Genomic DNA, 17,648 nt, shown 5'->3' with positions numbered 1-17,648 from the left:
CACACAAGCAATGGCTGGTAATACATAGCAAAGATAGCCATTTGATCAAATAATAAGAATAAACAAATAATAATTAAAAAAATAACAATACAGTGGCACAAACTGCCTTGTTGTGTGTGTGTGTGTCATCTTATATTTATTGGTGTTGCGCCAAAATAAAAAATGCTGATTGAAAATTAGACTTTGTTTGGAATAATGGTATTCTATAAAATATTATATTTTTTCCTGCCACTTGTTAAGTTACTATATAACCTGTTATATGCAAGTCTATATACTACCGTTCAAAATTTGTGGTTAGTAAGGTTTTTTTTTTCCCATTCAGCAAGGTTGCATTAAATTGATCAAAAGTAACAGTAAAACTTTTACATTTCTACAAAAGATTTCTATGCAATAATAAGAAATGTATCTGTATTTTTGATCAAATAAATTGCAGCCTTGGTGATAACAAGAGACTTATTTCAAAACCATTAAAATATATATAATAAAGTCCCAAACTTTTGAACAATAGTTTACATATTACACAAGCTCAGAGTTGGAAAAAAAAACTATTTTACCAAATAATAAAGCTAATAAAAATATTCTGGGAAATTGCATTATTATAAATTATGAAAATAGTAAATATTATATCACAAGAAAATATGATAAACTATAATAAAAACTATAATAAATAAGTTAAAGTGGATAATTTCATATGGACACTGCTTTTTTTCTCATGTCAAAGTTTCGGTTAACAATATCTGTTATAGTAGCGTGTAACTATTTTAAGGCTTATGATCTTTTTTTTTTTTCTCGGTGCATAAATACATTTTATAAATATTAATCCATGTGATCCTCTCGTTAATTTTCTTGTGTTTCTTTTTGTCTTTTTGTCCACAACTCTGTCTCTGCCAATCCTGTTGTCTTCATTGTCATCATCAAAGCTCATATGGGGATGGAGTCTCCTGTCCCGGGCCCTGCTGCCACCCATGCCCCCTTACCTCCTCCTACACATGCTCCTCCACCTCCTGCACACACCCATCCACCTTCTTCAGTTGCCACTCCCCCACCCACACATGCCCCTCCCCCTCCAGCTCCTGCTCCCGCCCCTCCTCCTCCTGCTGCTCCATCATCATCCTCACCGCTCGTCTCGCAGGCTTCTGAGCCAGGTGTGTCAATGCAGATGAGCTGAACACCAGCACACTGCCTATGTTTGGAATGCAATACTAGTGTACTACTTACTGTATACCACACAGTATACACTTAGGGCCTTATAAATACTATTGTACTGCTTAATGCATATTGCACTGTATACACTTAGAGCCTTACAAATACTAGTGTACTGCTTAATGCGTACTGCACTGTATACACTTAGGGCCTTATAAATACTAGTGTACTGCTTAATGCGTACACACTTAGGATCTTATAAATACTAGCATACTGCTCAATGCATACTACGCGGTATACACTTAGGGCCTTACAAATACTAGTGTACTGCTTAATGCGTACACACTTAGGATCTTATAAATACTAGCATACTGCTCAATGCATACTACGCGGTATACACTTAGGGCCTTACAAATACTAGTGTACTGCTTAATGCGTACACACTTAGGATCTTATAAATACTAGCGTACTGCTCAATGCATACTACGCGGTATACACTTAGGGCCTTACAAATACTAGTGTACTGCTTAATGCGTACTGCACTGTATACACTTAGGGCCTTACAAATACTAGTGTACTGCTTAATGCATATTGCGCAGTATACACTTAGTGCCTTACAAATACAAGTGCACTGCTTAATGCATACTACACTGTATACACTTAGGGCCTTACAAATACTAGTGTACTGCTTAATGCATACTACACTGTATACACTTAGGGCCTTATAAATACTAGCGTACTGCTCAATGCATACTACGCGGTATACACTTAGGGCCTTACAAATACTAGTGTACTGCTTAATGCGTACTGCACAGTATACACTTAGGGCCTTACAAATACTAGTGTACTGCTTAATGCGTACTGCACAGTATACACTTAGGGCCTTACAAATACTAGTGTACTGCTTAATGCGTACTGCACAGTATACACTTAGGGCCTTACAAATACAAGTGCACTGCTTAATGCGTACTGCACAGTATACACTTAGGGCCTTACAAATACAAGTGCACTGCTTAATGCGTACTGCACAGTATACACTTAGGGCCTTACAAATACAAGTGCACTGCTTAATGCGTACTGCACAGTATACACTTAGGGCCTTACAAATACAAGTGCACTGCTTAATGCGTACTGCACAGTATACACTTAGGGCCTTACAAATACAAGTGCACTGCTTAATGCGTACTGCACAGTATACACTTAGGGCCTTACAAATACAAGTGCACTGCTTAATGTGTACTGCACTGTATACACTTAGGGCCTTACAAATACTAGTGTACTGCTTAATGCGTACTGCACTGTATACACTTAAGGCCTTACAAATACTAGTGTACTGCTTAATGCGTACTGCACTGTATACACTTAGAGCCTTACAAATACTAGTCTACTGCTTAATGCGTACTGCACTGTATACACTTAAGGCCTTACAAATACTAGTGTACTGCTTAATGCGTACTGCACTGTATACACTTAGGGCCTTACAAATAGTAGTGTACTGCTTAATGCGTACTGCACTGTATACACTTAGAGCCTTATAAATACTAGTGTACTGCTTAATGCGTACTGCATGTTATGCACTTAGAGTCTTATAAATACTAGTGTACTGCATACTGCACAGTATACACTTATTTTTTCTTAATTATTTTAATGGTTTACTTAAATATGAATAATCAAGAAGTGTTAATCAGTTGAATTCATAAAACTTTAAAAATATATTTAAAGCTGCAGTCTGTAATTTTTCTGTGTTCAAAATGTACTAAATTTATATAATAAGCGAGTACTTCATGAATCCACATTCCAAACCGTGTTTTTGGTTTGTCCTGAATCACTACAGTACACCTATAAGTAGTTTTTATATTCGGATTTATATTTTATATTTCAGACTGGTTCTGGTGGAACCGCTGCGGAGTAGCCCGGTACCTGCGTGCTTCTTCATAGACATAAACAGTGAGAAGTAGCTCCAGTCGCAATGTTCTTCCGCAAGACGCATGCAGTTCTGTTCATTAACCGCTAGAGCACCAAAAGATACGGACTGCAGCTTTAAAAATGTAACAGTAATAGTGCCCAATGAAATGTTGTTGTTTTTTTTCTATAAATTGCATTTAAATTTTTTAAATGGTTTCATTTTTTTTTTTATTGTCAAAAACTGTGGTAATCAGTTGAATTCATAAATGCGTAATGCGTGCTTCAGTATGTATATTAGACAGAGACAAGCAGAACATGCACACTTCATATTTAAATGACAGTCTTTTGCTGTTTAATATTCACAGATTTTAGTCCATATCGTGATTTCAACTGTACAGCCCTACTTTTGATTTATTAATCCAAACTTTGCTGTGACATTCTGCATTATACAGTAAATTCCATTATATATTATAGATTCTGTATTCATTTTCTGCATTGCAGAAATCATAGGGCCCTATGCACTGTATACTGCTTGCGATTATTTCAATAATACAGTCAGTAGCATGCTAGAAACTGCACACTGCACAAAAACAGTGGAGTAGTATGCTGTTCTGAACATAGTCTGAGTGCCTGTTTCTTTACATCATTTATTTAGCTTACGGCAATATTTATTTATTTATTTATTTTACTTTATTTTAATAGTGTTGGTAACTTCTCTTGAGCGTGAGCATGTGTGTGTGTTTTAACTTGGTTAGAGTGTTCCTGTGTGTTTGTGGGACACACTGATCATTCGACTCACCCTCTGTTTATGTGTGTGCCGTTTCCCACACAAGAATCCCAGGAAAAGCCTGTAGCTCCCCCAGCTGTCAATGGGAGGAAAGGCAAGTGTGTTTTACTGTGTGTTTGTGCTGGATAGATTTAGTACAAGTAGATGTTGTATACATTTGCAGTACTTACTGTTTATACGGTTGTCATCAGATATATAGTATAGCATGCTATGATTGTGTTGGTGATGCCATTAAGAAACCTATTTTGTTATTGAAAATGTTTAGAAATTCTGGTTTCACACCAAGCTGCACTATTGTTCTAATTGGTTATTATTATGTTTTTTAAGTCACTGTACCCATGTGTAAACCTTCAATCACATGTAGATGGCTCAATAGCACTCCTTAAAAAAAAAAAAGAACTAAAAAATCAGCTTCACTTTCATAGTTAGAACTAAAGCTATGTTTTTTAGTATTTTTTATATAAAATACACGCAAAATAAATAAATGATATAAATGACTACTAATAAATTACTAAAATAATAAATTGCTATTTTTTTTGTTTAACGTTCTTTTTTAATTAATTAGTACAAGTGAAAAAATATAGATTTTTTTTTTATTTCGTTATAGAGAAAAAATAACTTTTTAACACTATAAGGGTAAATTGTGCAAAATTGTAAATTGGACATGCTTAAATGTGCCTTATACAGTATGTGCGCTCTGCAGGCCTGTACTACGCACATCTGATGAACAGTTTTGTTAAGCAGGAGCATTGATTGTTTCTGCTTGTGTTGTAACTTCAGAGGTGACATGGGAGGACCAGCAGAAGAAAGCTCTTGGTATGGCACAACCTGTGCTCTTCATCGGCCCTTAGTAGAGTAGATCAATCCTAGTGTGCTTCTGAGGGATCTAGATTTCTGCTCTTCACTCTGCTCTCGCTGCTCTTGTTGCTGCTGTGTTATTAGCTAAGACTGAACCTTCTGAAGGTTCAAGTAGAGACATCAAATTGAACTGCTAGTTTTTCTTTGGCGTCACTATAGCAACTTGAGGTAGACGTAAGGCCACATTCCTAGTGATTTACATGATGAATTAATTAACACCCTTTTATTGATGCTGAGACGAACAGTTCTCACTGATACCTTATGATACACAAACATGTATGTTTCCGTTTCTGGAATTATTATTACTTACAATTGAAGTAAATATGAAAAGCAGAACAATAGAATAAACTATATGAATCATTACATTTACAGCACTAACATAGGAAAAGTGGAGGCTTGTGGGATTTTGGAAAGCTACTGAACTGATAATGGCCTTTTTGTTGTAAATGTCATTTTATAAGATTTTGCTTTTCAAATTAAACTTTAAATGAGAGCCGAATTGAGACAATAGCATGTGAGTGATTATAAATGCTTTGTAAATTGTAGCATTGCTTGTAGTATGTAGTGCGGAAAATAGGCTATCGATGGTGGTCTGTCTGTAGTGTGTGTTTGAGATTTATGTATTTCATTAACCTTTGCTCAAAGTATGCATCAGTTCTTTGTTTTGATGCTTTACATCTTTTAAAGGGTTGTTTTTTTTGGTGTTGGATTTCTCAGATCTGTTTTACGTTTGTTTCGGCATGTTAGGAGTGATGAGTTTCTGAATGAAATTCATCTAAACTCTGTTTGTGTGTGAGAGTGTGTGTCCATCATCACATCGTGTGTCTGTCTAAACTGTCTTGTTTTCCTCTCATCCACACATCAGCTGTAGTGTCAGAGTCAACAGTGTCAGAGAATGGAGATGCAGGTATTGTATACAGATTGAGTTTGTGTAGCACCAACATAAAGCCCTTCAAAACAACCTTTGGAGACGCGTGTGTGCGTGTGTGTGTGTGCGTGTGCGTGTGCGCATGTGTGTGTGTGTGTGTGCGCATGTGCTTGCGTGTGTGCGTGTGCGTGTGTGTGTGTGTGTGTGTGTGCGCGCCTGTGTGTGTGTGTGTGTGTGCTGGAATAAGCAGTGTATATGATTGCGTAGAATTGCTAAAAGAGTTTAAAACATCGCAACTGCACAAAAGTTCAAGAGTTTGAGGTCAGTTTCTTTAAAAGAAATTCATACTTTTATTCAGCAAGGATGCATTAAATTGATCAAGAGTGACAGTAAATACTTTCACACTGTTATAAACTACTTCTGTTTTATTTAAATACTGTTCTTTTGAACTTTCCATTCATCAAACAATCCTGAAAAATAGAAAACAATTGTTTTAAATCGCAATAATATTTCACAATATTACTGTATTTTTACTACAGTAAAACCAGTGATGAGAACTTTCTGGCCTCAAACTTTTGAACGGTCTTGTATAAAGAGTTTATTAAAGTGTGCAAGTTTTAACTTGCAAAAAGTGTACTTTGAGGGGTACAACAGCTTATCACTGGGGCAGTTCCTTCAAAAAGACATCTTCTTAACCACTAAAGGGTGCATATTAGTACCATTAGAGTGCACATTATTACCTTAAGGGTGCATTACTAATATAATGTACTAATATGCACCCTTTAAGCCCAAAGAATACGTATACGCAAGGGTCTGTGTACAGTGCATGTAACGCAAATTTAGGCCCAAGTATTTCAAAATATAGTCCATTTCAGGTGTACGCGAATGCAGGCAGTTGAAAGCTTCATCTTTGTCCAGTGTCTGCGCTATTTTTCTCCAGAGGTTATGACCATTAAAAATGTCTTTGTACTCTTTTAGCCTAAAGTTGTGTCTATCCCACAACCCCCTCACACAAGCGCTTGTCAATGTGGGTGTAGTTGTTGCAGTCTCCGCTGTTTTGATGTTGTTCCGTCTCTTTAGTTTCATTTTGTACTAATGAACAACCTTGTGGAACAACTGATTAGTGCAAAACAAACTCAATGCGAAATGTGCGTACAAAGTATGTGCGGTTACAAAAATCGGATGCTGTGTGTACAGTACACATACTATTCTGGTGATGAAATTTGCGTCACGCGCACTGTACGCAGACCCTTGCATACTCGTAAAAACAAAGTATACTTTGCCATTTTTTTGACCAGAATAGTATACGCACCACCCGATTTACTTTGTATGCGCAGTTTGCACATGCATATTGAGTGTGTTTTGCACTACTCAGTTGTTCCACAAGGTGACAGCACTGGCCCGGGCTGCTGTTTCACAGTAGAAAATGAAACTAAAGAGATGGAACAGCAACAACATTACGGAGACTGCAACAACAACAACAGAAAGACGCATTGACAAACGCTTTGTGAGGGGGTTATGAGACAGACGCAACTTTATTTTAAAACAGTACAACAACATTTTCATCAGTCATAACTTCTGGAGAAAAATAGTGCAGGCACACTATCAAGTGGAGTACACTTTGAAAGGCTACACATTTGACTGTACGCATACGCTAGCGTACACGTACAAAAACAACGTATACTTTGAGCTATAGGAGTAAAGATGGTTGTCCCTTTGTTGTGCCTTTGAGGTTACTGGCCCAGTGACAGTGTTGCCAAGTCCAGGGTTTTCCCGCAGAATTGGGCTACATTAACACTGTTGCCACGGGTTGAAGCGACCCCAATAACACAATATTTAGCCACTGAAATGCGAATTTTACTGGGGAACCCCACCAAAAAAAAACGTGTATCTTAGCAATGCAATTTTTAATGGTTGACCCCCCTCGAAATGCAATTGGGCTAGTTATGGGCTAGTTTTGAGTAGCAATTGGGCGGGTTTTGTTGTGAAAACCTGGCAACCCTGCCCAGTGACAAGCTGTTGTACTCCGAAAGGTACACATTTTTGTACCTCTTTTTTTGTACTGAGAGTTCACACCCTGTTCAGATGTTTATGGATTTCCATAACTAAGCTTACTGTGTAAGAGTCAGCAGTATCATCTTTCTGATAAAAAACAGTTAGACCAGGTTTCTTAACTAGCTGGAGTCGTTAACTTGCGTAACCAGGATCGAGTTTTGCTGGTTAAGTTGATGGAGTGGAGACACCAGCATCACATATCGAAGACCAGCATCCAAAGAGTTACTCTGGTCTTTTCAGTGATTCACCGAATTAGGATATCATGTTGTATCTTCCATACAGAAGTCGATTAGATTTGTTGTAATTCATTGCATTAATGTTGATATTTTAAAACATGTGGAATTCAATGATTTACCGCTATATCAATCCAAACATCCAAGGCATCAGTGTTAAAACCAAGTGTTGAAATATGAGCGTTTCCTGTGTTGGTTGATGAGTTGTATTGAATATGTGTGATAAAAGTTCAAAAGCTTATAATTTTAAATAAGCTTATAAAACACAGGGACTCTGTGAACTCGTTATTTTTGTGGCTTTTTGTTCATTGCTGCGTTATGAGCTCATGTACATGTAGTACTGCTAACAATTACATGATTAAGTTCTCTGATGATACAGTTATCCTGGGTCTCATGTTAGATACATCAGATTCTGTTGCATATAAACATGAGGTTCAGAACTCTGTTCAGTGGTGCGACAAGCATTCTCTCATCATCAACACTAAGAAAACAGTGGAGATGGTGTTTGATCCCAAATCCATTGGAGACCACTTACCAGTGGCCATCAATGACCAGAACATAGTCCAGGTTGATTCCTACAGATATCTAGGCATACACATTGATAACAAGCTGACATGGAGTGTCCAGGTAGAAAACATCTGTACTAAGGTTCAACAGCGACTACACTTTTTACGTAGGCTGAGGGTCTTTGGTGTTAACCAGAGAGTGTTGCTTCTCTTCTATCATGCTGTAATTGAGAGCCTTCTGCGGTATGGCATCTCTGCCTGGTTTGGCAATCTCAGTGTACAGCTGAAAGCACAGATTACACGGTTAACACAGAGAGCCATGAAAATCATGGGAGTTAAGCAGCATCCCACACTTCAGGCTGTCTTTGCTGAAACCATCATCACAGACAGGCAAAAATTATTTCAGATCCCACCCATGTCCTCCACCCTGAATATCAGCTTCTTCCCTCAGGAAGACGCTTTAGATTTCCCCAGTGCAGGCTTAACCGCTTTAAGAATTCCTTCGTCCCTCTGTCCATCAAAGCTTTAAATGACAAGTCAGCCAGAGGTTTGCCCCCATAACGGTGTTTTAATTGTAACGATAACGATATTCATGTATATATATATTTTTTTTTTGTATTGAATCTTATTATTATGACGATTACAGGTGTGTTGTATGATGTAGTGTGCAACTGGTTGGTTGATAGCAGTTTGTGTATGTGTTGTGTATGTGTTACTTATTTAAGCAGCAGTCACTGGATTGTATGCGTCCAAGACAATTTTCCTTTGGGACAATAAAAGTCTTATCTAATCTAATCATGTGTTCGTTTTGAGCTTATCTACAGTACAGTATATGCAAGCGTACTCCTAAAACTTAACAAAGGAAATGTTTAGTAGACATACAGCACAAGATTTAAAGATGCAGTCTCTTCTTTACTCTTGCGGAATCAGTGATGGCTGTTCAATCTGCTGATCAAACATGTTCATAAAACAGAAGTTACTTTGAATAACTGGTCAAATCAGTTTTCATTCTGCCGGTTACTGGCATTATGTTTTCTTTCTGGTTATTTGTGTTGACTGGATCAGATACAGTTGAAAAATGCTGACCATATACATTTATGTCAGCCGTGTGTCACTTTGAAGTTTGCTGATGTGTATTTGTATGTAACAAGCAACAATGCAGTGTCACATGCTGTGCTTCAGTGCATCTAACCCTTGTTTGTCTTTCCACACAGGCACTTTGAAGGATCCATCAAGGGTATGTTTCTTTCTCTTATTGCTTGAGTTTATTTCCTCAGTGTTTTGTGTCCTTCTATAGTAAAGCAGTAGTAGTTATTTGGGAATAGAGGAGCTTTTCGTCATGGTGACTTCATTCGGAGAGGAGAAGTCTCAGCCAATGGATCATTTGCTGCTTAACTCCCTTGATATTTTAAGCACATTTACAAACATGTCCGATGCCAGTCGTTTGGTCTTTGTCACCAGTGGAGAAGTTGAGAATAGCTGGCAGACAGTAAGGAATGAACTCTTCAGCTGATATAAAGTTTCACCACCGTTACACTGTGTTCCAACCAGGTGCAATGAGAAGTTCCTCTCAAAGCAAAATGGATCCAGTGGGTCCAAAAGATATTTGGATGCGAAAGATTAGCAATTTGTGCAAACAGTTTTAATAAACTGATGTTTTGGTAATATCTAGTGGATGTTTGAAGTCAGTTTATCTCAAGTTCACACTGGTGTTCAATCAGTGTGTAGAGAATCACATTAACACAATTCACTAACATTTGACTACATTTGACCATTGCTTTTCATTTTAAGTCTGTAATTTACAACCTATGTTACACTACCATTCAAAAGCTTGAGGTGAGTAAGATTCATTAATTAAAAAAAGAAAGTTAATTAATACTTTTATCCAGCAAGGATGCATTAAATTGATCAAAAGTAACAGTGAAGACATTTATAATGTTACAAAATACTTGTATTTATATAAATGCAGTTTTTTTTACTTTCTTTTCATCAAAAATCCTGAACAAAAATGATAATTTATACAAATAATTTCAACATTGATGATAATAATCATGTTTCCTGAGCAGCAAATCAGCATATTATAATATTTTCTGAAGGAGCGTGTGACACTGAAGACTGGGGTAATGATGCTGAAAATCCAGCTTTGATCACTGGAGTAAATTACATTTTACAATATATTACAATAGAAAGAAGTTATTTTAAACTGTAATAATATTTTACAATATTACTGTTTTTATTTTATCAAAAAAATGCACTCTTGGTGAGATTAAGAGACTTCTTTCAAAAACAAATAAAAAATCTTACCAACCCCAAACTTTTAAAAGGTGAGAAATGTTTTATTTTCTAACTTAAATAAGACACTGCACTTTTTTTTTAGTAGTATCCAAGTAGTATGAGTTTTGGACCAATGAGATTTTGCAGTGGGCGGAGCTTCTCAGTGCAGCACGACACAAATATAACCCAAGCGACCACCAAAACGGCTTATCGTGCAGTGTTTGGTTGCAGTTAGAACAAAAACTCTTTAGATTAGCATTAAAGATTTACTGTTTGTTGCTTTATCATGTTGTGCCCCTCACACAAGCTGTTTCTCATGGTTACATAAAGCGTAAAAGTATCTGTCAAACCTGTGTTCCTGATACACTGCTGAAATATAGCATCCGTGTAGAGTTTACTATAAGAGAAGATGAGTGCTGTGAATCCTGTTGTTATACAACAGCTGATCTCCTTCCTGTCCTCTGTTCTCTTTTGATTAATTGTATAAGTTATATCAAATCTGGTTTTTGACAGCTGAGAGCGGTGTGTGTTCTGGAATATGGCATCTTTTGTGACTTTTCTAAACATTTTAATTATTGGTTCTGTTTTAAAATCTATGAGCTGACTACCTAGACTACATTTAACACACTTTACACTGGAAATAAGGACTAGGAATCATTTGTGAGATTGATGCAGTTCCTGTTTAGAAGGCAGTTTGTGCAGCATTATTTTAATGTAATAATCAGCATGTTTCCCCTCCCCCCTCACAGCGTGGGATGGACAGTCTCTCCATGAGGTCGTCGGACAGTGATGTAAGCGACGTGTCCGCTATGTCGAGCGCATCTCGGCTTAGCAGCACGAGCTACATATCTGTCCAGTCAGAAAGGGTGCGAGCGAGCCGCAGGATCAGGTAAGTGCACAGTAAACCCTCTGACCCTGATAGCTGTGGATGTGTCTGCAGTCAGGGAACACACTTACTGTGCTTCTGGTGAGTTCAGGTTGGGCTCTGTCTGCTTGTGAAATGATCCGAACCTCTGAACTTGCCAAGAGTGTGTTTACCAATGACTGAGACCACATCACATGGTTTTGAGCAAGCTTGTGTAGGTGAATCTCAAGAAGAAATGTCCAACTCATATTTACCTTCAAAACAAAAGGGAAACAAATCTCAGTTCTCAATTACATATCAATTCTTTTTACTGTAATGCAATTCATATAGTTTGGTAAGGCACGATTTATTAATGGTTTTGAAAGAACTCACTTATGCTCATGAAAGCTGCATTTATTTGTTACAGTAAATACAATAATATTTTGAAATATTATTGCACTTTATCTTCTATTGTAATATATTTTAAAATGTAATTTATTCCTGTGATCAAACAGGAGTGTTTTTAGCATCATTACTCCAGTCCTCAGTGTCACATGATCCTTCAGAAATCATTCTAGTATGCTGATTTGCTTCAGTGTTGAAAACCGTTATGCTGCTTCATATTTTTTGTGAAAGCTGTGATTCATTGCAATTTTTTTTTTTTTTCAGAATTCTTTGATGAATAGGTTCAAAAGAACAGCATTTATTTGAAATAGAATTTCTGTAAGAATAAAAAAAAAACGTTATGGTCTCTTTTGATTAATGTAATACATCCTTGCTGAATAAAAGTATTAATTTCTTTCAAAATAATTAATTGATTTTCATTATTACATTTTATTATTAAATATTTTCATATCGCACAAACGAGAATGATAATTTTGAGGAGAAAAGCTTACTTTTCATGAATGTTGCAATGCAAAAAGTGTTTATAGCCTAAAATGTATTTTTGAAATATGGATTGGACATTTTTCACTAGTTATAAAAGATTCACCCATTAACAGAAGGACTGAAACTCTCAAGAGAATCTCACAGTATATGACAGCATCATTCTGTCACAGAATCGCTCTTGTTAACAAAGAGAGTTAATTTTTCACATTTTCATACTGTTATTTTGCTCAAGGTTTGTTTTCTTTTCTTCATCTCATGTCTGCTAGGCTTATATCTGTCTTTTCTGTGTCTTTTCTGTCTTGCATGCTTCCTTTCATGGTGTCGTGGCATGGTTTATGTGTGTGTATGTGTGTATGTGTGTGTGTGTGTGTGTGTGTCAGCCGTGCGGAGGCTCTTCAGAGTCAGGGAGAGGAGGGCGCTGTCTCTGTGGAAGAGCAGGTGGAAGCCAATACAGCGAGTGCACAGGGGGTGGGGCATGATGGGGAGGTGGGTGGGGCTACTGTCAACCCAGAGCAAGAGGAAGAAGAGGAGGAACCTGAGAGGTTAGATGCAAAGCGTCTCATAAACCCAGCTAGTGTCCTCCAGCTAGCATCCTTCAGCTAATGTCCTCTAACTTAGTGTCCTCCAGCTAGTGTGATCATGCCTCTAAATATCTGATGTATTCCCATGTAAATCTCATGAAATAAGAGTTTAGGAATGAGGAGAGCTAGGAAATATTTTTATTTACATAGTATGCGTTCTTGTGTGCATGTCAAGTTGTTAGCACACTGAAAAAAAACGATTTTTTTGGACAAACAAAACAAAAATACAAAAACGTTACAGGCAAATGTAATAGTTTTTGTCAAATTATATTTAAGGTTTGATTGAAACCTTAAATTTTGATTTAATATGAATGAGAAATATTAATTATTATTATAAATATTATTAAAAATATATATTTATTTTACAAAAATATTCATACAAAGTAAAAAGATTATTTATGATAAAGATCATAAGCAATACATTTTCTGTAGACATAAGCTAAAATGTAACTTAATGTAGGTCAGTATAATAATTCGAGCCCGACCGATATGGGTTTTTGGGGGCCGATACGATATTAAGGAGTAAAAAAATCTGATATCGATATATCAGCCGATATCCTTTATGGTACAGTACCAGTCAAATTTTGGACACACTTCCCATTCGTGTGTCCAAACTTTTGACTGATACTGAATATAGAATACAGTATATACATAAACAGAATATATATACATAAACACATGCAATGGAGGCAGAGTATTTAACAATTTAACAATAAACTTTATTTTTAACATTTCTATGAAGTTATTTTTTTTTTTCACAAATTCTGTGTTGTGTATTTTCTGGTAATCAAATGAACACGCAGAACATGAGGATTTGTATTTAAATAGTCTTTTTGCAGTTTAATATTCACAGACACTAGTCTACATCGCGATTTGATTTAAGTGTACTGACATGTTTTTTTATGTATTCATCAAAAATAAGACAAATTCCGTGAAATTCCGCGTTATACAGTAAATTCCGTTCTTATGAATAGATTCTGTGCTTCCGTCTTCGTTTTCTGCATAACGGAAATCATAGTGCCCTACTAATGTAGCAAATGAGTATGATAAGCTCATTGTGAGAGTAAAAGACGGGGACATTGTTGTTTATTTACTGAGCATTGAGTCTCACCAACTAGGTGACAACGTAGCGTTAAATCACCATTCAACAGACTCAAGCCACCACCGCACTGCCGTCTATTGGACTGCAGAAATATACAAACTTTTCAATCTGCTACGTTACTGACTGTACTGACAAACTATGCTGACTTAGGAAATGGGATAAGCATGTGTGATATCGCAGTTTTAAGGGACAGGGTTAATGCCACAAACAGAGGTCCAACAAGGTCCAGATGGCAGCCGGCTTGACCGGGTGTTTGCAGATGATGGCTCACTTGACCACGGTGGGTTAACGTTATGTTGGACTTATATTGAAAAGGAAAACTTATGGGGTCATTGTTTATTAAAGGGGTGGTTGACTGTTTTTTTTCTAGGCTTGATTGTGTTTATGGGGTGCAGTCTAACATGTGTTAATGCTTCATTTTTAAAGAAACGCATTTTTCACATAATTTACCTTTATTCCACACCGCTCTGTTCCTTCTCCTGTGAACGCTCTGATGATTTCCTGCTTTTATGAAGCTCCTCCCTCAGAAATACACAATGGGCTCTGATTGGTCAGCTGGCCCAGTGTCTTGTGATTGGCTAAACTGCCTCTAGTGCGCGTCTAAGCGTCCCGCCCCTCACCTTAGAATGTGCTCCGGTTGTATTGTAAACAATGACGTCGTCAATATTGCTTATCAGTTTGAGCCCGATTGAGATGCGAAGAATATTAGTGAAGAGGATCGCGCAGAACCTGTGCAAGCACGGCTCTTAATGGTATGTTTCTTTATTTGTTGTAGACTCATACTTTTAGATACGGTGTTATTTGTAAATGCTACCTCTTATGTTAGCTTCTAATATACGGTTTTATCCTGATTAAAGCTTTAGTACAGCACAGTACATGATTGCGTTATAGCATTTTTGTAACAGTAAGAAGTGTTTGCCAGCAAGTATTGCTCACTACCACAGCAACCGCGTGCACATCCATGTTTAACGCTTCTTGTAGCTATGTGAATAATATCTGTCTGTCTACACATAGTGTATAATTGTAACACAGTTCATTGATGGAGCTGACGAGCTGATGATCTGAATGAGAGAGAGATGCAGAGCGTGTGCAGAGCAGGGGACGCGAGGAACAGGATTGAGAACCGCTGCTTTAGAACATTGATTTTAAAACTTGTGAATCCATTAGAATCGTTAGAAGACAGAATTGCGATTCATATATGAATAGATTTTTTCGTGCACCCCTAGTTTTGACGGCATGGTAACAACTCTTCCTCTTCTCTAAAGCAGCGCAGCATGGCCTCGCCCCCTTTGCTGCCTTTTCCCAAGGGCGGGGTTTATCAGGGTTTGTGATGTCACCAACCCAGAAAGTAACTCGTTGTAGCCCCTACTAGCTGTAACTGTAGGCATTAAACTGCCATAATTTTAAAAGACAATAGGCCTCATTCATGAAACTTGCGTAAATATATGTGTAAATTCTGAGTAATTTGCGCGCAAAACAGACCTTCCCAAAAACTCTCCTCCGGATTCACAAACTCTTCGTAAACGTCCGATTTGATAGTTAAGCGTGTGTGTTAATGAATTCCAATCATTCGTAATAGGGCGCTCGTGCGCGCTCATTCACAATTAGCATAATCCCCGCCTATAAATGACAGCTACGCAAATTGCGTGTCCAGGAACGCAGTGGACTATTCTGGTCTACTTTCTCAGGTTTGGTTCCAGTATATTGCATAAATGCAAAAAAGGCTAGGCCATATGCCTAACAATAAATATTCAATAATGTGTGTGACCACCAAAGAGTTTTTAGTCAGCTGAAAAAATGTCAGGCACTCTTCTTAAAACGACCAGCTGGTGGCGCTTGAGAACGCTTTGGTGGCACAGCGTTTTTCCAGCTGAGACGCTTTAGCTGCTATGGTATGGAATATTAACGGCGGCAACGTATTAGCCTACTAGTATCTAATTTTTACGAATTTGACTAAATATAATAAAGCAGTAACCAGTAATATTGACTTCCCCATCGTTGTAGGTAGTCGTTGTACAAGTAGGATGGTTAGGTATTTGTCCCGACTCCCGCCACTCCTCTATTTATGGCTGGGTAAATAGTGACAGTGACGAGCGCTGCGTTTTACAATTATCAACTCAGCTGCAAAAAAAATAAAAATGTAATAAAAAATTAAAACAAACTTGTAATTATTATGGCAGTGCATCAAAATTCAGTGTCATCAGTTTGCCCAAAAGAACACTAAACGTTTTACGCACCATTTACACGTGGTAGGGAGCAGGTGTACATTTATTTCATATCAACTAACATTTCGAAAATACGAACATTTTCATGAATTCAAAAGTTTACGTCAGAACGGCTTTATGAACGATTTACACAAAAATTCGTTCTGCTCGTGTTTCATGAATGAGGCCCAATATCTCAGTTTGCATTGAACTTTCAGCATCGTAAATTTGCAGATATTGTTTATGCTCAAACAGCAACATTACACTAACTAACGTTAAAAAAGTAAAATCACAATCAACCACCCCTTTAACTTTACAGTTAAAGTTTTAGTTTCACAAACTACTTAGCACCTTATCGTTAAGTCAGCGCTTGACTCTGAGTCGTGATTACACCATTTCAAGCATGTTATCTGCATTATATCTTCTGTAAAAAATGTTGGTGGCAGATCTGCGGCATATTCGCCAGTGCCAATATATCTGCGACAGGCTCATATCGGACGATAAAATTGGCAAAACTATAAATAGGTCAGGATCTAATAATAATATCTCTTGGCTTTATACAGCTTAATTTCACCATAAACAAAAGCTAAATAAGCTATAATGTGAAAGAAGAATTTTCACTAAATTTTTTCGTCAATAATTTAGTTTATTTGCTGTAAAGACAACTTCGAAAGATCTTAATGTTTATAATTGTGATGTCGTTTTTAATTATGCATCATATTTTCTGTTATGTACTTAAAAAAACACAGGAAAAATTAATAAAAAAAATGTAATAATGCAATCAGTAATGCTATCCGGCATGTTTAATGTCAATTAAGCAAAAATATGAAAAAATAAATCGATAAATAAATGAAATAAAAATAATAAATACATTTTTACTTATTACATTTCATGTTTATTTTTATGTTTTTATTTTTATTTAATTAATTAATTAATTTTATTTGGACTTCTATGGGAAGCATTGTTTGCTTTTAGACAACAAAATCAAAAACAGGTTTAAACCAGAAAGCATAATTCTCGATTAGACCAAAATCAAAATGCACTTTAAAAAAGAAATGACACTGTCATTTCACTCTTCTCACTGTCCTGTAATCCAGTTGTGTGTTTGTTAGTTGTGGATGACACCTCTCTCCACTGCCATATACAGGTGCATCTCAATAAATTAGAATGTCGTGGAAAAGTTAATTTATTTCAGTAATTCAACTCAAATTGTGAAACTCGTGTATTAAATAAATTTAGTGCACACAGACTGAAGTAGTTTAAGTCTTTGGTTCTTTTAATTGTGATGATTTTGGCTCACATTTAACAAAAACCCACCAATTCACTATCTCAACAAATTAGAATACTTCATAAGACCAATAAAAAAAAACATTTTTAGTGAATTGTTGACCTTCTGGAAA

At 36.7% G+C, this 17,648-nt stretch overlaps 1 protein-coding gene across 3 annotated transcripts in view; it reads left to right on the top strand.

The window, feature by feature from the left end:
* Window positions 1-17,648, top strand: part of LOC107668707 (regulating synaptic membrane exocytosis protein 2-like) — a 162,303-nt gene that overhangs the window by 119,385 nt on the left and 25,270 nt on the right. Inside the window, exons 1-8 of one of the 3 annotated variants that reach the window (XM_016460675.1) lie at window positions 7-17; window positions 921-1,145; window positions 3,882-3,929; window positions 4,616-4,651; window positions 5,559-5,600; window positions 9,570-9,592; window positions 11,379-11,518; window positions 12,742-12,903. In XM_016460675.1, coding sequence (XP_016316161.1) covers window positions 11-17; window positions 921-1,145; window positions 3,882-3,929; window positions 4,616-4,651; window positions 5,559-5,600; window positions 9,570-9,592; window positions 11,379-11,518; window positions 12,742-12,903 — 683 coding nt within the window. In that variant the 5' untranslated portion in view covers window positions 7-10. Of the gene's footprint in view, window positions 1-6; window positions 18-920; window positions 1,146-3,881; window positions 3,930-4,615; window positions 4,652-5,558; window positions 5,601-9,569; window positions 9,593-11,378; window positions 11,519-12,741; window positions 12,904-17,648 lie in introns of those variants that run through there. The other 2 variants (XM_016460673.1, XM_016460674.1) reach the window with 2 other exon arrangements.

The sequence above is a fragment of the Sinocyclocheilus anshuiensis genome, unplaced genomic scaffold, assembly GCF_001515605.1.
Source record: "Sinocyclocheilus anshuiensis isolate Anshui unplaced genomic scaffold, SAMN03320099.WGS_v1.1 scaffold108, whole genome shotgun sequence".
Classification (NCBI taxonomy): Eukaryota; Metazoa; Chordata; class Actinopteri; order Cypriniformes; family Cyprinidae; genus Sinocyclocheilus; species Sinocyclocheilus anshuiensis.
This window is presented reverse-complemented; position numbering and strand designations above follow the sequence as displayed.